We start from the raw sequence: 27266 nt of genomic DNA, 5'->3' as shown, positions 1-27266 counted from the left end.
GCCTACTAGAATCACAGTATACGTCGTAATAAGGGTTTCGGATTATTAAGAGGACATTTTAAAGCCTCTACTGTTTAGTTAACAATAGGGTAATTAGGGGTTTAAATTAAAGATAATGTAGTAAATGGCCCAGGCTTATAACTATTAGACGGACAAGTCACTTATAAGAACTCTGTTAATTAAAGCTAGCTCTAAAAGCTCTCTATATACATAGCATTAGGGCAAAAAACTAACGACGACACTGACGACAACACTAACGACGATTTGGAACTATTACTTAATCGCTACCAGGTCGACATTGCCACTCAGTCGGTGATAGGTAATGAATAGGTAATAGAAAATAGATAGTAAGACATACGATGGCAAGAAACAGGGTGTGAGTCATAAGGTGGTACTTGATAGTGACCTTAACGTTCGACAAACTACGTGGACCGTCATAACCCGGTGACCCACGTTACTGGTGGCAGGGGCGAACGACTCGGCTAAAGCTCGCACAGATGGCTCTTGATATATTAACTATACGGGCTATAGGCGACGACCGCGAACGGGCGTTTAGTGAAGTTGGTAATCTACTAGAGCCGCGTTGCTTGAAGCTTCGCCCTCATATCATTGCTGCCTTACAGGGAAATCGCAGCTATATAAGAATGGGCTTTAAAAGATCTAATAGCTAAGGTAGTAAATTCACCACGGTTAGTATAACTAGTAGCTAACCGTTGGAGTTAATAGTAGAAATTTTCTCCCTACTGAAGCCTTTTTATCGAAGCCTTCCTTACCATTATACCAAGCCTCGCAATATTATAATAACTATAAATTAGGGCTGCGGAGGAGCTTTTTAGCTAAATCGGTGGCTTGGAGGCTTAATTTTATACATTACTCTAAAATTTCTATATAAAATTAAACAAGCCTTCAAGCAAGCCAAGTAAGCCGACTGTTTCGACCTATCAAGCCAAGCAAGCCAGCTTTAGGTGCGAAAAGTTTCAAGCTAGTAAGTTAAGGCTTTCCGGCTTGGCTTGCTTGCTTAATAGCAAGTCTGCTTAGATGCAGAGGGGGAAGAGGAAAAAGTAGAGACTAAGGGACTTACAAAAGCCGTAAATTTTAACACAGAACGCGTTAAGAAACTGAAAGCAGCTCCCAAAGAAAGGACAAAGAGTGATAAGGGTTGGACAAGTCGTCCTGTTCAATAGCGTTTGAGATTCAAGTCACTATATTCATCTATGGGAGGGAAACACTTCCCTCCCAGTAAGGAGGTTTACGAACTTGGACATATATAGACTTTTTATTTTTAAGGTGATAGTTGGGGGAAAAGGGAGGGGGGTGGAATCCTTGTTTGGCGAAGCTAAATAACAATAACCCGCGCGGTCTTGCGTGTTGCAATTTCATCGTCAATCAGCTCGTAATGTGTGTGGCCCCGACTTGCCCGACTTGCGCAGATTGCCAACTCCGAGATCGTTGCCATCATACCACTCTTGAAGACGGCCAGTTGCGCTTCCCCATTATTCCTAATATGCAGGGAGCCAATTTCGCTAATGCGGAGATAAGACTCGAGGTGCAGGGAGTTATCTAGATCTAAGCATGCCACAGAATCTGGATGAAGTTGGATTACTGTTTCTAGTACGGTGTGAGACTGCCTTATCGACTTGCTTTGAGTTGATCTGCGTCTAGTACTCTTGCGTTTGCGCTTTATATCCGCTTCATCCCCGGGTGGTATGGAATTAACCTCGTCGAGCAAAGATTGGTCTAAATTCCAGCACCGTGTTCGCGATCGATTCGTGCGTTGACAATGCCGTCTGAATAAGAATATCGGGAGGTGGGACAAATCCTCACTACTTCTACCTCGAGAGTCTCAAGTGAAGAGAAGTGGCTGCCTGGGTCTAGGAATGGCCCAATATCTACCTCTTCCCGTTCAGAGTGATCAGAAGACACAGATGCGTCATTATACACCTCTCTTTCGGCATCACATTCTCGACCAGTTGTCGCATATCCATCATCGTAGGAGCCACCTGGAACCAAGCACATAGAGCACATCTCGTGGCCACATACAGGGCAGTGTCCTTCCATAAGCGGTATCAAGTTAGCGCCACCACACTGACAACAAAGCCATGAATCGACAACGACTTGGGCCATTGCGTTAGCGTAGGAGAGACTCTTGTGATATACTAGGTTGAAATTCAATTATAGAAGAACCTTTTGGAAGAACTGTAGCGTAGGAGAAACTTCATTATCCAAACATTAATAAATTTTGTCTCATAAATCAGACCCCGGGGAGAAATCCCGCCACGGCGTGACGCCAAGGATCTAGTGCCACGCTTGTGGACTCCTAAGCTAATCAAATCACTAGACCCTAGTCCTGTCAAGTTCTGAACCAATCATATTACACCAAGGTATTTCTCCCCGAGAGTTTACTTGGGATTGGGTCGAAACACAGCAGGGCGCAAATATCCGGCCATTAGGTTCCTCCGCGTGAGATCTAATCTGGCATGACACGGTGAGCGAAGTGGAAACTTGCGCAAGCTCACTGCAACAATGCGCCAACCAAGCCTCCAGCGTCGTCATCGACCTGCCAAAGGTAGAATGATTTTGCGCACCAACCAGACAAAAGCCCCACTGGGCGTCGAAAAACTCGCCCCTCGTTGGTCAGCCTTACGTCCGAAACAACTCACGTACATACCAAATTCGACGAAGCTTGCGATCTCAAGGCGGCTTCAGGTACTCAAGCCAAGTCTCTGTTGGGGGCTATGTCAGCACCTTGATCCAAAATTGTGCCCATTGGACCATGGTGCCGGGCAAATGTCAGTCCTTGTCAGTTTTGATATTCGCCCATACGGCCCTAGGGCTGTGCCTTTCTTGGTGCATCAGAAATTGCGTCGTGAGCAATCTCTAGCTATAAAAATGGTCTGGTACCACCTCCATTAATCATTCTGAACAGCATTAAACGGGGGTTGATCCACAACTTCATCTCTCCATTTACTCTCATCATCATCTCTTCATCAATAAGCTTCTACTATTCCTCTGAAAATCATTCCCTTTCCGCATCTCACATCCCACATCTCCAACACAAACATCCCCGGCTCCTCCAAAATGGTTGCTCCTTCCGCCCCTGATTTCTGCACCAAGGTGACCCCAGAGTGTCCTGTCGAAGGCACAATCTACGGTTACTACCCGAGCTTGGGCGCCAATGCTTTCTTCTGTGCCTTCTTCGGTATCGCTTTGGTGGCCCAGCTCATTCAGGGCATCAGATGGCGAACATGGACCTTCATGATCGCGCTCAGCTTGGGCGCACTCGCCGAAGCTATCGGCTACGTGGGACGAATCCTAATGCATAGCAACCCATTCAGCTCCGCCGGTTTCAACATACAGATCTGCTGCTTGATCATTGCTCCAGCCTTTATCTCCGCCGGCATTTACCTCACTCTGAAACACCTAGTCTACTCCTTCGGCGAAGAGTTCTCCCACATACGACCAGACTGGTACACTTGGATCTTCATCTCTTGCGACATACTTTCCCTCGTCCTCCAGGGCGCCGGTGGAGGGACTGCTGCCAGTGCCGCCCACGGTTCAAACGCCATTAACATTGGAAGCGATTTGATGCTTGCCGGTATCATCTTCCAAGTCGTCGTCCTCGCCATCTTCGGCTTCTTCCTTACCGAGTACCTCGTCCGTGTCTACTGCAACCGCAGCCGACTCTCTGCGTCCGCCACAGCGCTCGGCCATGACCTGAAGTTCCAGCTCTTCCTCACTGGTGTCGTTGTCGCATACATCACCATCCTCACTCGATGCATCTACCGTATCCCAGAGATGTCTGGTGGCTGGCGCAACGATATCATGCGCAACGAAACTGAGTTCATCGTCCTTGACGGTGTCATGATCACCATTGCGACTGCCGCTCTCACAATCTTCCATCCTGGCTACTGCTTCCCTGCCCTTTCAAACACCATGGGATCCAAGCGGCCCACTCCGGCCAAGAGCGTCTCCGATGACAGCTTCGGCAAGGAGCAGGTCATGGCTGTATAATTTTTCTGTATGGAGAATACTTCTACCTGTTATTCATTAGTAGAGGGTTGCACCTTAAGGTTTAGAGTGATAAAATGGCGTTGAAGTGTTTAGGATGGATGTAGAGATGCAGTTTCCTGTTTCGGTGATACCAGAAAGATTTATATTTCACACTTGCATGAGCATTTCCATCCATATCTCATAATGCACTTAATGAAATTGCTAATTTTTTCCTCATCACTATCATTACCAAAACGAAGACCATGACTTCCAATGTTTCAACAATTCAAAGTACTGCCAGTGAATAATTGCATTTTGCTGACACTCTCAGAAGCTCTGCAGATGTCTTCAGCGTATTAGACTTCGCGAAATGTCTTGGGATAGTTTGGGTTGGGGACAACTTAAGACTTCAAGTATCGGCAAGCCTCAGGTAAGATAATCACTTGCCGAGCACTGCACGATCAAGCCACCAAGGCTGATTCACATTTACTAACCCAGTGTTTCTTCTCAGCCTGCGCTGACTTCTCACGACTTTGATGAAAAGTTTTTCAGCTGCGGCGCTAGAGGTGCTGGAAAACGAAATTTGTCCCAACACCCGAGACTCTCTTTCAAGAGGCCAAGCCAGAAACAACTGTATGTCTTATAGGCCGTGCCGTCGCCGGTGAAGGTGTCTAGAAGTAGAGCTGAAGAAATACGAATTCTCTACCAACGCATAAAGATTGATGGGCGCAACAAAGCTAGAGCTTCTAGAAGGGTTCTATACGAGTGCCGAGACATGCACAAAGGACGTGACAAGGCGGAATTGAAATGGCGTAATACTCGCATTAGACAAGACGTGGCTTTGCATATCAGCTGAAGCAAGGAATTCATAACCATTTAGAGCAAACAAATACGTGCTGCCACTGGAAAATCAAGTATGCTAACAGAATATAGAAGATCTCAAAAATCATCAATAAATACTTCCCTCCAATCAATTCAAGCAGATATAAAGGGTTAGATAATTTGTTTAACGAGAATAAAATTACTACAACGGATTCTCACAACCTTAGAAGTTCTTATTCATTGCCCATAACATGCTTAGGACTGAATTGCCCTGCAAAAATTTACTTGATCCAATACGACATACCCTTAGCAAAGTCCCATTTTACGCTCGTTGGCTGATGTGCTACTAGCTTGATTCAGAGCTGGGCCCGTCCTTACCACGAGCCCAGTCTTTGAGTCCTAGCTTCAAACCGTCCACAAGCCCTTTGCAGACAACATCTTCCTCAAAAGACAATTTATGTGTCCGCCACTCAAGCCAATCTTCAGCCCTAGCTCCACTCTTCGCATCGAAGAGCCCAACAGCTATATCGACCATCTTCGGTCTATCATCCGCATGGTACGCGCAGGCTGCACCGCAGCGACCACAGAAGGTTCTCGAGATACCTGGCGAGCTGTGATATTCCTTCAGAGTCCCAAAAACGCGTCGGTACGGCGAACCGTCGGCTAGAGTTATATGAGAGACGGTGGGAAAGGCCCATTGGCAAATAGCGCAACCTGAAGCGAGGCGGCAGCTCGTGCAGACGTCGTTAGAGGCATACCATTTCGTCTTGTCGGAGGATGTAAGGGTAGGAGGCAGATCGGTGCTGACGTCTCCAGAAGGACGGGCGATGTAGAATTCAACGCCTTTGCAGTGGCAATATGCATGCAGCTTCTCATCGGGAGGTCCGCTAGACGCGAATGTGACAGCATCTTCCCAATCCCCGGTCTCAGACTCTGGATTTGTCGGGGATGTTACCCACTTCTTCATTATTCTTCCGTCCACCTCAGAGAGCCAGCAGCTGAGTCCTCCATCCTTTGTCCCTCCTAGATTGTAGTGGTCTGAAAACTTCCATAGCGCTTCCGGACCTTCAACTACACTAGCTGCAATGTACCACTGGTCGTCACTCTTGGCGTAGTCGAGCATGTGTGTGCCGCAAGTGCTACAAAAGTATCGTGTAACATTCTCAGAAGACGCATAGACAGTAAATGACGTGAGGCTGACCGTTGGAGGTTGGATTGGGGCGTGGAGGACGCAGAGGGTACCGTGAGTATGTCTGCAAATTGAGCAATGGCAAAGATGCGTAGGCAGAGGGAGCGATTCGTTAGAGACAGAGATGGAGAACTTAGAGATTTTGCAGAGGCAATGAGCCTCAAGGATGGTTTCGGTGGCCATGGTTGCAGTAAGGAAGCAGCATTATTTCCTTGAATAGAGCCATGATGCCAGCCATGGGAAGGAAGGTAAGAGTTATTGCTTCGAATACGAAATACGAGATAGCGCGAAAGTTGCAGCTCGAGAGGGGTATGTAATGGAGTCAGCAACGAGGAAGCTCCCTCGGCCTTATGTCGGCCTTTCCCTTTAGTCGATCCATTAATCATGGGCAGTGGTGGATCGACACCCCTAACCAATTGATACAACGACACCCCCCTTGATTTAGCTTAACTCCCACTTATCTCATGAATCAGACCCTCGGTGGACCGTTGGTACGTGCACTACGCGCACGGGCGGGCATACTGCTCCTTATTAACCAACGAATTTTCCACCGAGGGTCTGAGAGCTTATGGGCGTCGCTTTGGTGGTAACGGAGCGTCAAAACATACCAAAAGTCACCTTTTTCACTGCCGTATCTCGACCCTTTTATAACGTCTAGTTATTATAAAAATACTACGAGGTGGGAGCTCTTTAGCTTCTCTATNTATTGCATTAAATAANAANGTNGTAGCTATATTATATAAAATATTAGACATGGGCAGTCGGTCGCGTTATGGCCAAAATCCGTCTAAAATCTACCAAAATCGCAAAATTTGGATGCATTTGAGAATTTAGGGTCACCTTTTGCGACGCTGTATCTCTCCCCTTATTATTATAAATATAGGATTATAATGTATATAACTAAGGAGATAAATACTTAAAGAATCTATTACATCAAACAAATATATTATAACTAGAATATCTAAGTTATGGTATACAAAAAGACACGAAAGTTGGCTCTTAAAACATTCAAGTACCACCAAAGCTAGGACCATAAGCTCTCAGACGCTCTTTAGAAGATTTTAGGAGGGGGGTATAGGGAGCCGTTAAAGGGGGGGAACGTGCTTCCCCTGCTCCGTAACTAAAATCTACTACGGAGCGTCTGATTTATGAGATAAACTCCCACCACATCTGATTAGAACGTCACGTGTGTTTGACTCGTATGCATCAACATCACGAAAATCAAAACTTTCAAAATGCAACTTTTGTGACTGCACCAGGTCTTAATTTCAATTATAGTACAAGTAACGTAGCTTATGGGCTTTTGACGGATGATCTTACCGCTTGCCTATTTAAGCTTAGGCAGGGATCAAGCTGCGTCAGCCAAAGCGCTTGCAATCGCTGCGCAATTGACGGCAGAGGCATCTACAATTACATTTGAGGCAGCAACGGCTCAAAGGCCTTGATTATATAAAACCAAAGCTTCATTTTATTAATATCGTAGATAATGCTGCGTGATGGCTTTTATTAAGAAAATGCCTGCAATTGAGCATTTGAGGCATTAGTTTTGATATTCAAACCCGTCAAAAGCCCATAAGCTACGTTAGTAGAGTTCAAATCAAAGTCGGGATGCACCAAAAGGAACCCCTCAGCAAAGCCCTGCTGAAAGGGCAAGGCCCCCCGACCTCTACAAGCCTGTCAAAGGACACTGTCATGCGGGAGCTTGTAAAGCGCGTTTTTGAGGTGCCAATATCCCATGCGCCGTTAGGGCGCTACGCCTATATCAATGGCGCATGGGATACGCCCAAGCCATATTTTACGCACGGTTGGTGGTGTCTGCTTGTCAGTTTTAGATCGGAGTTTTGTAACCGCATAGCCTTGCCCTTTCGCAAACTCGTTGGTATCATCAATTGCAAACTCTGGAAGTCGTAACACCTTCTTGGGGTTATCTCATGAATCAGACGCTCCGCAAAAGATTTATTCCGGTGACACAGACCTCCTGCTAACTCCTAGACCAATCAGGGTAGCGCACTAATATCAGCCCCCTGCGCACCCCTGTCACCCAGCAAAATCTTCTGCGGAGCGTCTGAGAGCTTATGGGCGTCGCTTTGGTGAGATTTGATTGTTTTGGATCGCGTATTTTAACTTTAACTGGCTCTACTAAGGCCCAACTAATAGTTATTAATACTTTNTTCGATGTAATAGGCTCTTTAGGTAATTATATCTTTAAAAATATATATTATAGCCCTATACCTAGAGTATTAAGAGGCGAGATACATCGTCGCAAAAGTTAAGTTAGATTTGGAATTGAATGTTTGTAGATTTTAGGCCAAAACTAACCGACTACCTATATCTAACTTCTTATATAATAAAGCTACGATATCGCTATAATATAGAGGCGATAGAGAAGACAAAGGGCTTTTAGCTCGTACTATTTTGGAGATAATTAGACATAGAGAAGTATGTAATTTTTGGTAGTAAGGCAAGATTGCAATAAAATAGACTAAAATAACCAACTGCCTATGTCTAACTTCTTATAAAATAGAGCTATAGTATTACTATAACGTAGAGGTAATAGAGAAGAAAAAGAGCTTTTAGCTTGTAGTATTTTAGAGATAATTAGACGTAGAGAAGTATATAAGGTATGGAGCTTCGAGCAGAGCTTCGAGCAGAGCCTCGTGCAGAGCTTCGGGAAAAGCCTCGTGCAGAGCTTCGAGAAAAGCCTCGTGCAGAGCTTCGAGAAAAGCCTCGTGCAGAGCTTCGAGAAAAGCCTCGTGCAGAGCTTCGAGCAGAGCCTCGTGCAGAGCTTCGAGCAGAGCAGTGAGGTAAGATTGCGACCGACGAGTTTTGCGACTGACGATTTTTGCGACCGATGAAAATACAACTAACGAAAATANGACNAACGAAAATACGACTAACTAATATAGCTACGACGTCGTTATTTATTGCAATAGATAGAGAAATTAAAGAGCTCCTACCTTATAGTATTTTTATAATAACTAGACGTTATAAAAGGGTTGAGATACAGCGTTGTAATGGAAGAGTCGTCGCCTAATAAAAAACATTGAGTTCTTATATAAAGGGCGCCCATAAGCTCTCAGACCCTTGGGGAGAAATTCCTCTCGGTGCGATCTNATTGGTCCAGGAGTCCATAGGACTAGGGTAAGGTCCACAAGCGTAGCGCTAGCCCTTAGCTACGTCGTGGCGCAATTTCTCCCCGGGGGTCTGATTCATGAGATAATCTTGGGGGGTGATACGAGTTAGACACACGTGACGTTCTAACTAGATGTGGTGGGGGCTAATCTTAAATCAAGGGGTGGTCAGTATATCACTTGGGGGTGTGCGCGTATCAATTAGGAGTGTCGATCTACCACTGCCTTTAATCGTAAATAAATACAAGACCACGGTCAGACTTACTATAACCAATTCTTTCAAAGTATCTTTAATTTCTGTTTCATTCCGTGGCCAGCCACTCAAGAGCAAATGAACAATAGGAAGCTGCCATCGCGCTTAAGTAGAGCATCATCTAAAAACCGGAACAGTTCAGGTAGTCCATTCAGTACCTAGGAGACGAATGTCGCAATATAATATTCAATCCTTCAGAAGTACAATACCCTGTATGTTGCACGACCCCGCACATCAAGATTCGCAAGGTAACGCCTACTTATCTCCCGGACCGCGAGGCGACGGTAGTCCTGGCTATAGAGTCGACCGCAAACACAGAAAGGCTTTATCAAGCCTTCTTCCACTAGCCTGATGGCAGGCTCGAGCCCAAGTTCCAGACTTTGAAGTATTATTTCTAAGTTAATCTTTTCAGACAGTCAGCTCTCACCTTCACGAAGGCGTCTATAAGTTGCAAGTTCCGCTTGCACAGATGCCCAGAGTATGGCTAAGGTTCTGTTTTCTCCAAATCGGTGCTGGTGGCGGTGAGAATGCTGCATAAAAATCTTTTTCTTCCCGTATTTGCAGTCGTCAGCGTTTAAAACGCAGCCTTGGTGATATGGAATATTTCCGGGCTGCATCCGCTCCACTTCCTTTATTTGTTCGCATTGCCGCATAATATGACAGAATAACCGCCAGCCGACGTCGGCTTTGAAAGGCAGAGGGGCAGGAAAATAAGGGGCAATGCCGCGAGCAAGATCTGCTGGGGAAATTTCCTTGTGGCCGCAAAAGCTCGGTGGCACTTCCCTCCCAAGAGGTAACGTCAACGATAGGTCGGCCATCAAAGAGGCATCGGCACCCCCTGCAACAAGACCCAGCAAACATCCCAGAATCCCGAAAAGATCCTCATCCTCGCATCCGGAGCGAGCAAGGTAGAACGGGGTCATAACTAGGGTATGTAGGGGTCGCGACTGCGTTTTAAGGCCACAGTGGGGGCAATGCTTGGTGGATGAGCCACTCGGGCCACAAGTAATCAAACAGCATCGAAATGGAGTGGCAGATAGTGCCGACGCCCAATTGGCCCAAAAAGACCGGTCCTTTTGGCGAAGCCAAATAGGACGTATTTTATCGGTTGACAGATAGCTTGGGCTGATGTGTGACAGAATTTGTGTTTCCAGGAAAAAGGTATCGTTGATTTTCCTTCCGCAAGACGAGCACGGATACAATCAGAGTCAGCGTCCCAGCGTCCGCAGATGTCGATATCTTCTGCTATGGAACACTTCTCACTTCTCAATGCATCATCAAACACCTGGAGTCACAGATGTATGTGACTTTAAATGGTGACCATCAAACTGTCAAGTACAGTATAACCAAGTTCGTTGATATAGAGCCCGTTGACGTGTCTATCTGCAGCTCCAAACACAGCCTCGATTCTATTAAGCAGTAAATCTAGGATATCACAACAAGTTCTTAATCCGTCAAGATAGGTTGCTGCCATATGGAGTAGATAATGCCCACTGGCATCTATGCTTGACAACTCGATTCGATCTAGAAGACCACCCATTAGGTCAATGTTACGACCAATAATACTGAAGCCAAATGCTTCTTGGAGCATTTCGTTAGGAGACTTTTTCGCAGCCTTCACCGCTTGCGGGAGTGCAACCGGTAGGGATTCCGTCTCTATTGCTGAAATCATTATTTTCGAGGCCGTTCCGGAGTTTTTCCTGGAACTACGGCTGATGCCAAGCGTTGGGCCAGCCGGTCTAGGTAGTCTCGCCTTGAGGATCCTGAATTTTACTCTCCTGAGGAGGTGAAGAAACATAATTTTCCACATCCTGAGTTACATGAATAACCCACCGACGTATTTGTGATGGTCTGGATGATATATGTGATGCGCTGGCATTGAATGGCGATAGCTCAGAGTGGTCCCATTGCTCAGAATTTCCGTTCATAATCATGCTCGGAGTGCTTGACAAGGATATTTGTACGGTTTCTTGGTATGTCCCAAAGTTTAAGGTTTCTGCTGTCCAATCTCGCGGACCTCGGCCCCAGTGTTTCGCAGTTTTGAAAGGAAAAACTAAAACTGGTATAGCCAGGTGGACATTGTCCTGTTATTATATTAGCAAAAGTCCATGACTTAGAGCAACGTAGCATGCTTGCTGTCTTTCTTCCGTGCCCATGGATCGAATCAGATCTTGATGCCGACCGCTAATGAAAAGATGGACTTGATCAACTGCTTTCTTCATATTCAGAGCTGTTGAGGTTGGCGAGTGTACACCATTTGGAGAAGGAGCACCTGCCGGTGGTGTAGCAATCGCGATGTTGCTCTGAGGTGTTGTTGTGGTGTAGCCCAAAGGTGAAAGGCGATCAATCTCTTTTCCTCGTAACAACCGTAACGCACCATAGGGCAAATTCCAATTCAGGAATCTAAAACTTGTCAGAACGCTAAGGGAAAAGACAATATTTGCTGCTTACTAGATCATACATCCTATTGCCAAATGGTAGAGTCGGGCCGAACAAAATTTGTTGGCTTGCTTCCAAGTCACGACTCAAGACAACATCCTTCCGAGCAGCCTCCTTGAGGTGTCGTCGTATATTCTTTCAATCAACCGGTCTTCCCTGGAAAGTGATAGCAGTAGATGATTTTCCCGCCGCTGCTCTCGTTTGCAACTAGGCCGCAATAGCCGACTTTGCTTTCGACGGAGGGCTCTTCTTCCACTTCCATTTCTTGAAGTGGTATTTGTACTGGTGACCCCCGCATCATTCATGTGTTAACTATTACAATGAAGATTTCCAACCCAATTCGGGTAGAAGATGAACTCACACTGCATCAAATCCATGATTGTCTTTCATAAGGCTGACAATCTCAGGGAGCTTCCTATTCTCCACCATCCAAAGCTGCTCGATTGTCGACTTCCAAAGTTCCCATGGATCTTCCGGAGCATCACGACCATTGACTTGAGCAAAACCTTGCGGGCGTGTAGGTTCCATCTATAATATTAGGATTGCGCCGTTGGAAGAGGATTTGAACCAACCTGGCAGTTATCTCAAAGAGCGGTGCACGGTCGTGCTTTACCAAAGTAAAAGGAGCCCTCGGGCGGGGAAGATGTAGAAAGGATCTTGTTAGTATCTTAAATAGCAATGAAGTTTGGAGAAGCTAGAGGAGCAGTTGTGACAGAGAGGAGACGTAACGTGTGGGATCTGGATTTTTGCGGTGCATGGCTGACGCAAACCCGCTCCCTAAAAATTTAACCGTCTGCCAAGGCGTGCAAAAGGAGAACGGCCACTCACGAGAGTCAGCGGCGACGGCTGACATATGGGACAAGGCTGCGGGTTTGCCTTGTCACTCAAAATGCAAACATGACCTAAAAAGGGCAATCCGGACATCTGAGGCGCAGACAAGCGAGAACGCACAGGCCCCTGCCCCCTGTAAAGCCAAGGTGAACAAAAGAAGACTCCCCAATAGATATCTCTACACATTGATCATAGGTTTGACCGACCATCGTCGTGGGGGAAGGGTTGCACACTGCCCGCCGCCATGGAAGCGCCAGTGTGCAGAAGGAAGAGNCATGTCCAATAAAAGAGAGGAGAACCCGTTGAAGCGCCGGACCCTGTATCGTGAAGGTTAGTCCATTGTCAGTTATCAGCAACTCTTGAGACATTTCCCACGGCTATGCATCAAAGGATCAGCCACCTGGCGGAATGGTTGATGCGAAGCTTCGCCTAGCTGCGTTTAATTCTACTGAACCCTGCCTGCCTAGGCCGACAAAAGAAGAATGCCCAATCCGATGCTAAGAATCAGACAGGGCAGATCTTAGAAGGTGTCTTATTTCTCGAAATATTTCCCGCGGTCTGGTTGCCCAGGTATACAAAAGGAGACTATCCAATCCGAACAGGAATTGTAAAAGGCAAGTCCAATAATAGATGGAAGTCTAGGAAAATATATGCCTTGGGTCCAACCTCCGCCGTGCAGCATGATTCACTATACCATGTTTGCCGAGGAAAGCAAAAGACGAATACCCAATCTCACTTCAGAGTCTGGTAAGGCCGGCCCAATCATGCATGGGAATGTGTAAAGCCACCTCTCGCAACCCTCCCCAGTCGTCAGCATCTCCGATCATGGCTCCCGCCCAAGTAAATCCGTGAAATTCGAGTTCAGCCGTCTCCTTCGAACGATCCACGTAACATACGTGGACAGTTTTGCCTTCACCCGTGCAGGGCAATGAGGGATATGCCCTGCCATCATCATCGTACGCCCGGCCCCTCCTTAGATCTTGAGATACTTAAAGGAAATTGCCCCCCTCCACTGAGTTCAAACCGTATGCTTCAAAAATCTCAAGTCTTCCAACCTCAAGATCCAACCCTCATTCTTGCTACTCAATTCTATCACTCCACGATTCTGTCCCACCTCTTCTATCCTGATGGCTCCAGATAATCAGAACAACAATGTCACAGCGTAAGTACTCACCCTGCTCCACATCTTTCCTTTCAGCTATGCTGCGTTGAAGTGGTCGGAGCTTACACGGTCTTCTAGGGCTCGCACCGAACAACAAGGCGCTCAAAGAGGAAGCTCAGCACAAGCTGTGAACGACGGCCCACCAGGCACTTGCCCCTACCATACACAAGTCCTTCGAATGACGCAGAGTACTAGTACTCAAGGACTGAGTCCAATGGACCGGTTCCTCAACGAAGGACCCCACGAGCAGTATGCTCTATTCCGCCGTCCAGACACTGGGGAGTTGTCGACCTACAAGGGATGCTTGTGTGGCATGTTGATTCAAAGCCATACGCAGGCCAGAGAAGGAGATGGCTCAAGTTAGTGGATGGAAGCTGACGGGTAGAAATCAGGGCCAGGGTTTTACAACGGACGGGAGTATGGAACGATAAGGATCTGCCTGTTACTAGATTAGATCTTTAACTCTTCTTCATTACATTGCGAGTTCTTGTGAACTCACCGTGAGTCACTCAGAGGTTATTTGATATATGAATAGTAACCTAGATTCTTCACCTTCTCGAAGATTTGGTGGCTCTTGCTGAATCACTTCGGTTACGGTTAGTGAGACCGCCGTTGCTAATTAGTTCTAATATGATGGATTTGAAGCAATGCCGTCAGCCGCATTGGCCTAGGGGGTTATAAGCTGTGAACAGTTAACTCAGAATACCGACATTTCTTGTTTGACTTAATGTATGGTCGTAGCCTTCGAGACTTGGCCATATTCTTACCACTCCTATCGTTAGCCTGGTGGTCTTGATATGGCCAATCTCAAAGTCACGTGGATTACGGTGTCGTGATAGGCGGCATTTAGTGAATTTCCAGAAAATCCAAAACATATGCCAATACTCGCTCAGGTTCATCCAAGATTCTGAATATTCGTTCAGCTACACATCGTCTTCACAGTAACATTACATTCTGATGAGCTGCCAGAGTGAGCAATTTTTGAAACACACAAGGGACAGGAACTTGCAGAGCAGAGCTTCTTTGCGGTGTGCTATAGTTTCGTTTTAGCTCCTTCACCCATACAGGTGAAATACAATTTCACACCAAGTATGTTTATCCACCCATCCCCACATAGCCCTTCTTCCCTTGCCCTGTCCAGGATAGCATTGAATTCATCCCGACCCTCTACGCCGGTCGTAATAGACGCCAGTCCATCTGGCTGCCCTCCTACACCACGTATAAATCCCATTTGAGCATTGGTGAATGCTAAGAGGTCTCGGCTGCGCGGAATCCCGAATATGTCTTCCCATTCCCTCGACGCGGCTTCGTGGTCCACGTCTCCTGGTGCTAGTCAACATACAACGCCATGAAGGTGGAGATGCGATCGTCGCTTCATAGCAGCTGAATATGAGCTGTAATCAGGTCCGCAAGCGTGCCACGGAGAGAAGCGGAATGTTACAGGGTTGGGATTCTAAGGTGTAGCGCGGTGAGAATCGAGCTCGGGCATCACTCCACCTAGTAAAAACATTAGCTATGGTAGTAGGCCCGTACAGGTTGATGTTGCACCTTTTATTCCCTTTGGGTGATATTGAACACAGAGGGCATTATCTTGTTCATGGCTGAAAATGACTCTGCCCAATCCCTTTGGCTCAATGTATGCCCGCCGTCTAGCAGCATCCTCAGTTTGCATTATGACCATATAGCCACCTTCGCCGCGTTTTGAGAGAAGCCTGCCAGCAGTTGTATTCTGTTTTATTGGCGAGACGACCCATGTCTCAATCAGGAGGGCCGAGAAAGGTGAGACAAATGATATACCTCGATAACATCACCGCCTACAGTAACTGCAAAATGGTAGTAGCAATTCCACTTGAGAATATACATGGGTGATGAGGCGATCTTACCTAGGAAGTTCTTCAATCCCTATTGTCCCGCTACCGGGTCGACATAGACAACTTCAGTTCCTAGAACATTTGCCCATGGAAAAATTCAGCATCAGCAATCACATGGATATTTGTATAACAAGTCATATTCGGTTCAGGGCCGAAATTAAATTTGACCGGTCAGACAGCTTCAGGTAAGCCAGTCTCGCATCTTCAGCCTATTGAAATTTCACTGGGCAGGAAAGTTAGGGTTGCCAAGCCGCTATGCCTAATGAGGAGTCTGCTAACTTTCGGACTTCTACCAACCTCCCACGAGGTACTTGGCCCTCTCGATCTTCCATTACGAATGCGACCTGCCGTAGACGAGTAAGAGCCGGAGTGATAGCTGACTGCGGACTAAAAGAAGCCATCTTTAAATCTAGATTCAGCGATGTAAGAGATTCTCACGAATGGAGCACTTGAAGGAAGCCATATTTGTATTATTGCAGCTGACTAGTAAGGGTCCTCGGTCCCTGGGAATTTCCCCGCTTACGGCACCACAGCTCACTCACCAGAGCTCACTCACCAGACTGCGGCTTGCCAAATGAACAATAACACTGATTCGTGGACTAGGCCAATACAGATGATATTCGGACAAATTCGGAGCCTTTACCTCTTTGCGTCGAACGGCAGATCATGATGATGCAGTGCTTTGCTTAGTAAGGAGACTTTACGGAACCGCCTGCTGCATCTACACTTCATTTCCAGTAATTATATTTGATCTCTACTTCTGTAAACTTCATATATCTAGATATAGTATATTTAGCTAAAGAGATGGTTGAGTCGGCTTTTAATATTTCTTCCCCTTTAGGTGCCTTTGCCCGACTTCCTCTTGAGCTTCGTCGTCAGATATTTAGTCTTGTTTCCCAAGATACTGGATTCCTGTCGAAGTCAACCCAGAAACAAATAATTTAATACATACACGCTGTCCTTCCTTGAAACTTTCCCATCAGCTCCGTCGGGAAAATTTCACTACCTGGTTTGAGAATGGTACCCCTATATTCCGCTTGCCGGCTGTCCCCCGTTGCTTTCTCGGTACTGATCAGGAGACTTCCGAGCTTCTCTTCAAAGGCCAAACCGACCGACCTCTACGGTTACAACATCTACGCGTTATTCTTCTATGCCCACTAGAAAATGTGCAACTCACCACAGACGAGATTAGAGGAACTGGTGGACCTAGCATCGACCCTTATGCTGGGAATGGCGGCAAGCCTTCCGTGCTCTGCCGGACACGCTTCGTACCGTTACTTTCGATTCCGCGCACGAGATCCTCCGCATCCATGCAAATCCCTGCACAGCCCGTCTCGTCCAGGGCCTCAGCGGAATGCTCTGGGCAAGAACTTCAGGACGAGCGAGGTTTGATATTGTGGGATGCAAAAGCGTCTGGGTAGAGTGGTTTATAAAGTCTTGTGTTCCAGGGTATGGGAGGAAAACAAATGAGCCATATATAACTGGTGGTGATATTTGATCACAATGCAGAACTCATAAATAGGGATGCATATAATACTTTTATTAGTTATATAAGTTATGATTACTATATAATCTAATTAATCATAATTATAATTAATATAATCACCTGTGGTAAGAACGGGTAGGAATAGAATATGGTGATAAAACTTTAATATTAAGAAAGTTGTTTATTAATTTTCCTATCTATTATTCACACGCTTGCGGAGAAGAGGATTAATTAATCTAATTGGTGGGTACGGGCTCAAAGGCATCAATTGAGAATGGGTATATTCGCAAGGCCATTTGTAGGGGATTGCCCTGCCTTAACTAAACGTGATGCCTATGGACCCGTGCGCAAGTATATCGCTGCAGTATCTATTTACAAAGCCCAAAATATGCAACCAAAGAAAAAGGTGCGAGTGGGAGGGAAAGTAAGCAAGCAAGGCTCAATTTTGTAAATATTAATGATATTAGTGTTGCTAAGATGCAGGGGTGCTGCTGTAGTGCTCGCTTAGCCATATAGACATGTCCATCTATTATTTATACGCTTGCGGAGAAGAGGATTAATTAATCTAATTAGTGGGTACGGGCTTAAAGGTATTAATTAAGAATGGGTATATTCGTAAGGCTATTTATAGGGGATTGCCCTACCTTAACTAAACGTAATGCCTATAGACCTAGAAGCGCAGCGCCTGTACTATACAAGGTAAAATAGGGGGAAGAAAAAATAAAAATAAAAAAGGGGGGGAAAGGAGAGATTTAAGTTAATGTATTAGAGTGCTAAAATAGGCACTCCTACACGCCGTTATGCCTAAATACCTTCGCCTATTATATCTAGGGCGAGTAATAATAAGAACGGTATTGGCGTTCTACGTTAGAAGTTTATACTTAGCCAGAATAGGTTTTTTAGGGATAATAAATAGTAAAGCTAGAACGCTTGTGAGGACCACCGGCCTAGTTGCTATATTTAGCCGTCTATAAAACCGTTATCTTAAGTATATTAAGCAGCACCTTTCTAAAACGAGTGTCTGTTATAGAGCTTAGAGTAGAGGCCGAGAGCGGCAACTTTATACTTTAGCTTATTTCTAACCGCGTAGCTTATAAAGGCCAATCTCTTAAAGTAAAAGAGAGGGGCGTTTCTAGGTTAGGGGTTATTTTTAAATAGGTGTTTTATAGCTTAAACTGCGCATTTAGGTTGCCCTAAAGCGGCAATTATAATTAAGACTCCTTAGTAATTAATATCCGTTTTACTACGCTTTAGATATAATATTATATAGTCCTCTACCAGCGTTATATTATTTCTAGTATATTTTATAGTAGAGAAGGCGTAGCTATCTTTCTAAGCCTTAATGTAGGTAATCTCGCCTAAATAAAGGAATCCCGTAAAGGCTATAGTAACGGCAGCGTTAAAGTTAAGATCCTTAACGGATTAGGCATTTAGGGTAACTAATTAGGCGAGAATATCTTTGGTAATTAGCAATCTTTTAGCTATAATAGAGGGATTTATAAATGTTACACCGTCTAGGATCCTCTTAATAATAGGATTATTAAAGACGGAGGTGTTATAATTAGCGTTAATATAGTAGGATTAAATTACGGAGATATAGGCTCTAACTATAGTAGGCTTAATATAGCTTATTCCTAGACTAGCATTACTAAAGATCTATTAGGTAATCTATTCTCCTAGGTAGTAAAGGGGCGCTAGGTACTTTACCGCTTCGTAAAAGTCGCAGTAGCCCTCCTAACTCTTAATTATAGGATAGTATAAATCTCTTGTTCCATTGGAGAGGCTATACTATAATAGTTAGCCGAAGTATTCTAAGGGGGCTTTTACCTTAATCCAGAAATTAGGTAGGGGGTCTTTAAGAGGAACTAGGTCTCCTATTTTAGCGTTAGATTAAATATAATAAAGAAGCGTATAGTAATAGTAAATTAGAAGTATCCTAATATGGGTATAGTAATAACACCCTATCACAATTAAAACAAGATAGAGTATTAGCTAGCCCGTTTTCTATAGAGGAAACCTACTCTATATAGAGCGTAATATTGTAGGCTACGGCTAGTTAGAGGATTTTACGGAGCGGGTAATTACCTAGTCCTTTTACCACTATATTCTAGAATCCTAAGAGTGTTACTATATTATCCGTATAGATATAGACTAAACTATACTTCTACTGCGTTGCCTAGAGCTAGAATAAGGTTATAATCGCTTAAACCTCCCGCTTATTAATTAGGGTAAGGCGGTGTTTTATATTAAGGTAGTAGCTTAAAGAATCGTCTTAGGGTAGAGATACTAAATAGGGCGGCTATATTGTCCCTTAAGAATCCTTAAGGAAGAAAAAGGCCCTATAATTAAGAATCCCGGATACGTCTAAGAAGAGATAAAATTATTTTTAATCCGTATTATTAAAGAAGAGGATACCATTTAAAAGGGTAAGAGCATCCCTCTACTATAACAAGTCTTAGCGAAGTTTAGCTGTTAGCCATTAGTAAGGATAACTACCTGCCTTTATAAAAGTAGAGATAAACTCCTAGATAGAGCAGTTGTATAAATACCTAAGCCTAATTACCTAGGCGCTCTAAGCGAGTCTACTAGCTAGTTTTTAACTCTAAACTAGCGTTAGAGATCTACTACTTAACGCTTTATTAATCTCCTTAATTATAGTAGCCTGTTTTAAAGGAGAAAGACGTAACTTAGACTTTAGAGTATCTATAATATAACCTAGGACTTTAACCATAGTGCCTTTAATATTCTTTAATTTGTTTTATAGGATGCCTAATTTATTACTTAATTAGTTATATATACTAAGCAATTAAGGGAGGATAAAAGCGTTAAAGAGTATAAAGATAAAGTTATCTAGATAGTGCTTTAAGGCGGTGTTTAGGATATATTAGATAAGTATCTAGTGGAATCCCTCTATAAAAAGATTAAATAAAAAGGGTGTAGTTTAAAGGCCGAATAAGAGGCAATGTTTAAAATACACTACACCCTTCTAGGAGAACCCTATAAGGCGTTAAGCTTTAATAAAAAATAAGATATTCCGAAAGGCGTCCTTAATATCCCTTTTAATAATTATATAACTACGGCCTATATATATAACGTATTAGAGAACCTAATTAACTATTAAATATTATAGTATAGCAAATGCTATAGGGATTAAGTCGTTAATAGATCGGCTAGATAGTAAGGATAAGTTATAAATACGGCACTATCCCCTATCCGCTTTAGGTACTAAACCTAGCGGCAAGGATATAACGGGAGACGTTACTATTATAATCCTGCCTATATCTAGATCGGCGCTAATCTTCTCTAAAATTAGGACCGTATTTATAGCTATTAAGGCTTAGTTCTTTTAGGAGAGGAGCTTAATTTCTAGGTCTACCCCAATCTGGTATCTAAACTTTAGGATACCGATAATATTACGTTAGAGGTTACTAGGGTATAGGGATAGATAACGCCCCCACGCTTAAATAATTAAGGAGGAGGGAGAGTCCTATAGAGGAGAGGAGGGCGGGAAGACTGGAAATAATAGTATAGTATTTAGCCTACCCGTACTATAAGGGTAGAGCATAGTTTTAGCGGAGTATAGGTATAGCTTAATAAAATCCTCTTCCTCCTCTTCTTTTTCCTTATTAACACTTTCCTCTAGTAATTACTACTTGCAATTCCTCGCAGTATATAGGCCACCGTACTTACTATAGGTATGCGGGAACTTGTAATCCTTACCTAGGTTATACTTCCCTCTATTAAAGCTATAACAGGTCCTTAAGATATTAGTGCTTACTTACGCGCGTTTTAAGATAGATGCGGATTTATAAGTACTGGGATTGCAATAAATATCTAGGAAGTTACTGGAGATCTTTTAGTTAGCTAGCTCTAACTAATTCTTTTAAATAACTATAGAGTGGTGCTTTAAGGCCATAGTTATTAAGGGAGCAATTTAGTAGGTAGTAGATAGCTAGATAACTTAATTATAGAAGGTAAGTATTTAGGGAATAAGATCTACCGAAAGATTCTTATATATAATAATTAAAATTATTATATAGTTAAGGAAGCCCTCTACCCACACTTTAACGGATAGGTAGTCCTTTATTATCCCTTCTTTTAGTCTTATAAAAAGAACGCTATTAATAATAAGGATATTATTCTAAGGCTTAGACCAGAGCTAGTGTATCTAAAGGTAAGAGAGGTTATTAGGTAAGAAAGTACCCTAAAATACCTTAAGTATCTCTTTATTTAGGACGCTAGGGAGGAAGGTATTTAGGATATTAGCTATAGATAGGAGTAACTTACCCAGTTTATTAATTGGGGTTAAGGATAATACTGCCGTAGCTAATCTCGCTATTACCGTAGCGAGGCTTAATATATAGAGTTTAGTCACCTAATCTTCCTATTCTTTTTAAACGCGTAGTATTTTGGTACGGTCCTCCTATTCCTAAAGGAGTTTTATTTTCTAGTTAGTTGCCTAGTTCTTAACCTCCTTTACCTAAGCTCTTCTAATCCTTAGGTCCTCCTTATATAGTTACTAAAGCCGTTCTTTAGCTTTTTTAGCGGCTAAAGTCTCGCGTTAAGCCGCGGAGAGAGGCGCCATTATAGAGGATGGAGACTGTGACGCCGGCGTATCGCCTAAAGGTGTAGGGGAAGGTGAGGGAGACTGGTAGGTAACCTTTAAGGAGTTTAGCTCGTCAAGTGTGTCGTTATTGGTTAAGTTTTTAAGGTTTTTACGGATAATTCGCGAAGGTTTAGACGAGCGTATAGGTTGTTAAGTTATTAACAGCAACAATTAATTATTAGAAATTAAGTAAATAAGGTATTGGCTCTTAAATAAGACTAATATAGAAAGCAAGCAAGCAAGGCTTAATTTTGTGAATGTTAATGATGTTAGTGTTGCTAAGATGCAGGGGTGCTGCTGCAGTGCTCGCTTAGCTACATAGACATGTCCATAATATGGTCGGTATTAACTAAAAAGCGCCAAGCCTGCTATTTTACATATAAAAAACGTCTGTGCGGGCTTTTAAGAAAAGTTATTGCATATGCGTTAACGCGTATTTCGTCTAGAGCTCCTTTTCAATCACTACCTACTATGTCTTCCTTACAACGCATACCTACGCAAGCCTCCACCCAAAAGCAACCACGAGAAGAAGAAACTGACACGATTTCCCTCCTTAGCAATTATAATTCGCGTAAGTTTAACAATATAACGCTTGCCCATGAGGATCCTCACCACCAAATTAACACACCTAAAACCAAAAGGAAGAAGTTACGAGAGGATAAGGAGCTCTGGTCTTACGCCTTATTAAAGCCTCTAGCTAGTAAACCTAACCGGGATAATTCTAATTAAGAGATCTTCTACTATAAGCGGTGCTTAAAGGACAATACTAGCGCTACTACTTTCTGGCGTTACCTAAAAACTAAGTATAGAATCTTCTATATAGTAAAGAAGGCTAAAGCTAACGTTAATACTAAAGCTATATTAGCTGCCTTATTCGCAAAATAATAGGAACTAGATAATACTAAAAGGGATCTAAAAGTAATAAAAATCCTTAAGGAGGCTGTAAGCAAGGACTTTTTAGATTTTCTCTGCTACCTTATTATTACTTATAACCTTCCTTATTTAATTATTATATGGCCTAAGTTCCGGGCCTTTTTATATATCTATAATTATATACTAGTTGGCAAAGGCGGCTTACTTACAAAGTCGCGAAACTTAGTGCCTTAACTACTTAGTAAAACGTTTATAGTTTATAAAGATCTTATTGGAAAGAATCTCTCTACAGCTCTCTTAAAGCTTTACTTTATAGTTAACTATTAGATAGTACTAAATAAGATAGCTTTCTAAGTAGTAATACTTTACTTTATTAATAAAGCTAGGTAGCTCTTAAAGGCAATACTTGCTCTATAAGAGTATAAGGAAAGCTATAGTAGTAAGTAATAGGTAGAGGTACTTATTAAGGTACTTAAGGAGTATAAGATTAATATAAAGTAGATTAGCTATATTACTAGTAGGTTTCTATTCTCTACCTCTACTACTATTAAGCTCTTTACTAACTATACTAAATATAGGTAATAGCCACGGCAGTAATAATAAGCTCTATTAAATTCTATAAAAGCGCTTCCATTTTTAGATTGCTATTTACTACTAAATTCACTATATTAGCCACGTTATTAATTTTATAGTATAAGCTTTCCTTTTTACTAAAGATAAAGAGACTATAGAGCTCGTAGTATAAGCCGTAAAGGAACTCTTGTTACGGACGCTTTAAGTATAATATTACGGCTACTTAGAGAAGAGTTAAAAGAAGCTAGTTAGTTAATTTAGGCACGGTCCAGGATGGAGCCAATAGAGCTATATGACGAGGAATGGTAACCAAGGTTATATAACGTAATCTATATAATCTATACAATCTGCGGGATCTGTAACAGAGTAGATAGAGCATACGTATATTACATATAAGAAGGATTTTATAGGAGTACGGTTATATATTTAAGGACCCTTAGTTCCTACCTAGGTAGTTTCTTTCTTATAGTAATTCTTAGAATACAATTAGAGTTAATCTATTAGGCAACCACTCCGCTAGTTATTATTACGTTATTAACTTTAATTTGTATTACCTATATACCTAGCCTAATAAAAAGCCTATCGTAGTTCCTGCTATAAGGTTCCGTTACACAATTACTACCTAGTTACGGTATTAAATATAGAAAGTNAAATAATATACCACTAAAAGCAGCCACCACAACGCTATTAACGGCGGCAACTACTTTAAGGTTAGGTAACACCAGTATAGCAGATACTAACTTATAGTAACCTATAACGGTTAGATAGTTATAAAAAATAGTTAACTAGTTAATAGCGAATAATGCAGTAATAGAAGAAAGGGTTAATAGGATAGGTACAGTAAGGATTAAGTTACTATTAATTAAAAGGTACTTAGGGGAGGGATTAAAGCTTAAAGGATTCCTTATATAAATACACTTTAAGGTTATATAAGAAGGGGTAAAGCTACTAACACCTATAGATTAAATAGCCTATGTAGGACTATTTCTATTAGAAAGAGCACTTAAATAGTTTAAGCCTTACCTTACGGAAATACAGGTAAACGGAATGACGACTACTAATTAGGAGGTATAGTTTATATTCTTAAGTTAGGAAGGGTTTATAAAGCGACTTATATAAATATTTAGAGACCTAAAGGCAGTAACTACGGCGGAAAGAAAACTCCAAGATATTACGTAATAAACCTTAGCAATTAAGTATACAATGTAGTTCTAGACACTAGTAATATAAGTAAAGTAGAATAATAAGGCGCTTATAGCATAGTATAAGTAAGGACTTAAGGCTAAAGTTTAGGATATAATTATCCTAATAGAAGATGCGGATACCCTAAGGGATTTAATAAATTAAGCGATTAAGATTAATAATTAGATCTATTAAAGGGAACAGGCTAAGAAAGGCTATAATAGAGTTCTATAGTTATATAAGGCGCAAAGTACGTAATAACTAAAGCTAAATTAAAAAATATAGTATGGCGTAGAGCTAATAGACCTAAGTAGTACTAAAGAAGCTTATAAGAGATAGAGTAAGAAACTATAGAAACCTAGAGGTTAAGGATTTAGTAATTATAGGACTAAGGAGCAGAGGCCAAACCAGAGATCTTAATAGTAGAAGATATTTAGGCGGACTCTATAGCAAAGTTAATAGTTTAAAGATAGAGCTTATATAAATTTTAAGAAATAAGGTTATTTCGCGAGGGATTATAAAGATAGTTAGAGTTACTATATAATAAAGGGAACCCGACTAGCGGAAGATATATACGTATTAAGAAATAATAGTATACTACAAAGAATAAAAGAATGTTTAATTAGAAGTTTTACGTTTTATTATAATAACATATACCAAATTTATAAAAACGCTAAGTATAGCGCAAGCTATTAGCTATAAGAGCTATATTTAGCAGAATATAAAGAAACTAATAAACTAGTTTATAGATTGGATATTAAGGATAATAAATTTAATAAAGGCGAAATATTTAGTAACAATAGGGCGATAAGGGCGGCTTACTGGGAGCACGCAGACCTTAGAGATATTATAATAGAGGTAGAGGATAATTCCACTATAAAATAGGGAACATTAGTAGGGATTAAGACCCCACTAAACATAATATCTATCGCTTTATAAGACGTAAGAGAAGTAGGATAATAAACCACTTTAGCACTTAATAAAGGCAAGAAGCTAAAGGCTTAAGATTCTTAAAACGAGATAAGAGATAACTAAGATTCTTAAGACGAGATGAGGTATACCTAAGGACCTATAACAGACAGCAACCAATAGAGTAGGGTAGTAGCTTAGTTTAAAGATATATAAATAAGCTCGGGATAGAGTTTCCTACAGGCATAAGACTCTTAAGATAAGATAAGTAAGATTTAAGACTCTTAAGACGAGATAAGAACACTAAGTAAGCCTAGTTGGACTAAGGTAGAAGTAAAGCTTAAGTTAGAAGTAAGCTTAGAATTGAGAATCCTAAGGAACTAAGATTTTAAGACATAAATAAAGACTATTAATAAGATTAGAGAATCTATAGTATAAATAGTAACTAGACTAGGAGACAGGTATATAGACCTAAAAGACTTACTAGGGGAATATAGCGTTTAGCCTAAGGATCGAAAAGCTAATACTAAGATTAAGAAGTAAAGAGACTTTAAGGATTTACTTATAAGATATAAAAGGAAAGAAACCATAGAGGAGTTTAAAGTAAGAATTACCTTATAGTAAGAATAGAAACTAGATAAGAAATTTAGTATATTAGGCCGTATAAGGGACCAAGTACCTATATAAAGAATTACTAATAGGCCTAGAGTAGGCACACTAAGAGCTAAATAGCTTACTAAACTAGAATAAGAAGAGGATCTAGGGATTCTAACTAGGTTTAAGGAATAATATACTAAAGGCTATTACGACGCAGTAATAAGAAGATACTTCCTTATGGATGAGCCATATATACTCCAATAGCTATACTAAAAGTAGTATAAACAGCGATATAATAACGAGTGGGAAGACTTTTATATATAGCTAGATAAAAAAGTTATCTAAGACCACCTAATTATAGAGAAGGCCATAAATTATATTAAAGGAGCCTTAATTATAATATTAAAAGATCTAAAGGAACGGTTAGAGGACTGGAGAAGCAAGAGGCGCATCTTAGTACCTATAAATAAAGTCGCAACGTTTAAATTAATATAAGAAAGGCTTAAACTTAGGGATAAAGATAAACTAAGAGTTAACCTAAGATACTAAGTATATTATATACTATTATAGATCGCATATATAGATAATGCGTATAATATACACAAAGCACTAAAGAATAAGTATTGGAAATACCCTATAAGAATATATTAGTTAGTAGAAGAATAGAGGTATTAAAACGCTAAGTATATATATAGTTGGCATCTAGTAGAAGTTTAGGAGTTAGGTAACTTAATACTTTAGCTAAAAAGATTTCTTATAGAAGAATACCTAGATAGATAATAGTAGTAGGAATGCCTAGAGAATACGTATCTATAGTATATTAAAGATAAAAAGCAAATTAAGTATTGGCTAAAAGTAGACTAAGTATAAATAGGATTAAACAGCTAATAGTTAGGAAAAGTAAAGGCCTATAAGACTAGAGGGAACTAGTAGTAGAGCCTTAGACCCTTAAAGGAATTTAAAAACAACACCTAAATTTATAAGTTAAATAGTAAGAATAATAGTTTAAGGCACTAATAGATAGTGGAGCAATAAGGAACTATATCTCGCTAGTAGCAGTTAAAAGAATAGGTTTACTATATAGGAAAAAGGAGCACCTTTACCTATTAGTGATAATTTTAGGAGATCTAATAACCTATAGAGGAGGCATTATTAATCTTAAAATAGGACCTATTTAGTTAACCATTAAAGGGAGATAAGTTAAGATGTCTTTTAATATATTACTATTAGGAAATAATAAGGCAGTACTAGAAATACCTTAGTTATAGGAATATAATCTAAGGATTAATTAGGTTATAGGTTAGGTTAATATTAAAGATACTTAACGCTATAAAATGCAATAATAAGCTAAG

The 27266-nt window shown here is 41.7% G+C and overlaps 8 protein-coding genes across 8 annotated transcripts; 4 read left to right on the top strand and 4 right to left on the bottom strand.

Moving 5' to 3' along the window:
* Positions 1-446: 446 nt before the first annotated feature.
* Positions 447-671, top strand: K441DRAFT_737371 (uncharacterized protein; the record flags this gene model as incomplete). Its single annotated transcript, XM_067654324.1, has 1 exon — positions 447-671. A coding segment is annotated over one exon (225 nt), but the record flags the coding sequence as incomplete, so codon positions are not given.
* Positions 672-1260: 589 nt separating this feature from the next.
* On the bottom strand, positions 1261-2197 carry K441DRAFT_668405 (uncharacterized protein). Its single transcript, XM_067650000.1, has one exon. It carries the CDS (start codon positions 2122-2124, stop codon positions 1738-1740), a length of 387 nt encoding a protein of 128 aa, XP_067498424.1. The 5' UTR covers positions 2125-2197; the 3' UTR covers positions 1261-1737.
* Positions 2198-3078: 881 nt separating this feature from the next.
* On the top strand, positions 3079-4011 carry K441DRAFT_586183 (sphingoid long-chain base transporter RSB1; the record flags this gene model as incomplete). Its single annotated transcript, XM_067644618.1, has 1 exon — positions 3079-4011. The coding sequence occupies one exon, from the start codon at positions 3079-3081 to the stop codon at positions 4009-4011; it is 933 nt and encodes a 310-aa protein (XP_067498423.1).
* A 704-nt stretch (positions 4012-4715) lies between these two features.
* K441DRAFT_668403 (uncharacterized protein) lies at positions 4716-6305 on the bottom strand. Its single transcript, XM_067649999.1, has one exon. The coding sequence runs from the start codon at positions 6182-6184 to the stop codon at positions 5159-5161; it is 1026 nt and encodes a 341-aa protein (XP_067498422.1). The 5' UTR covers positions 6185-6305; the 3' UTR covers positions 4716-5158.
* Positions 6306-9170: 2865 nt separating this feature from the next.
* On the bottom strand, positions 9171-12214 carry K441DRAFT_708571 (uncharacterized protein; the record flags this gene model as incomplete). The annotated part of the gene is made up of 9 exons (XM_067653786.1): positions 9171-9205; positions 9765-9779; positions 9813-10362; positions 10401-10670; positions 10707-11047; positions 11160-11438; positions 11499-11806; positions 12033-12106; positions 12188-12214. 9 exons carry the CDS (start codon positions 12212-12214, stop codon positions 9171-9173), a joined length of 1899 nt encoding a protein of 632 aa, XP_067498421.1.
* A 1568-nt stretch (positions 12215-13782) lies between these two features.
* On the top strand, positions 13783-14181 carry K441DRAFT_681505 (uncharacterized protein; the record flags this gene model as incomplete). Its single annotated transcript, XM_067651482.1, has 2 exons — positions 13783-13817; positions 13896-14181. 2 exons carry the CDS (start codon positions 13783-13785, stop codon positions 14179-14181), a joined length of 321 nt encoding a protein of 106 aa, XP_067498420.1.
* A 669-nt stretch (positions 14182-14850) lies between these two features.
* On the bottom strand, positions 14851-16089 carry K441DRAFT_690325 (uncharacterized protein; the record flags this gene model as incomplete). Its single annotated transcript, XM_067652375.1, has 5 exons — positions 14851-15146; positions 15366-15573; positions 15615-15665; positions 15735-15760; positions 15993-16089. 5 exons carry the CDS (start codon positions 16087-16089, stop codon positions 14851-14853), a joined length of 678 nt encoding a protein of 225 aa, XP_067498419.1.
* Positions 16090-16406: 317 nt separating this feature from the next.
* Positions 16407-17264, top strand: K441DRAFT_668395 (uncharacterized protein). Its single transcript, XM_067649998.1, has one exon. The coding sequence runs from the start codon at positions 16853-16855 to the stop codon at positions 17078-17080; it is 228 nt and encodes a 75-aa protein (XP_067498418.1). The 5' UTR covers positions 16407-16852; the 3' UTR covers positions 17081-17264.
* The last annotated feature ends 10002 nt before the right edge of the window (positions 17265-27266 follow it).

The sequence above is a fragment of the Cenococcum geophilum genome (assembly GCF_001692895.1).
Source record: "Cenococcum geophilum 1.58 unplaced genomic scaffold K441scaffold_62, whole genome shotgun sequence".
Classification (NCBI taxonomy): domain Eukaryota; kingdom Fungi; phylum Ascomycota; class Dothideomycetes; order Gloniales; family Gloniaceae; genus Cenococcum; species Cenococcum geophilum.
This window is presented reverse-complemented; position numbering and strand designations above follow the sequence as displayed.

Bases quoted from the DNA above. Each gene is read 5' to 3' on its own strand.
- K441DRAFT_668405 (XM_067650000.1), bottom strand. From the start codon at position 2,124: ATGGCCCAAGTCGTTGTCGATTCATGGCTTTGTTGTCAGTGTGGTGGC.
- K441DRAFT_668403 (XM_067649999.1), bottom strand. From the start codon at position 6,184: ATGGCCACCGAAACCATCCTTGAGGCTCATTGCCTCTGCAAAATCTCT.
- K441DRAFT_668395 (XM_067649998.1), top strand. From the start codon at position 16,853: ATGTGCAACTCACCACAGACGAGATTAGAGGAACTGGTGGACCTAGCA.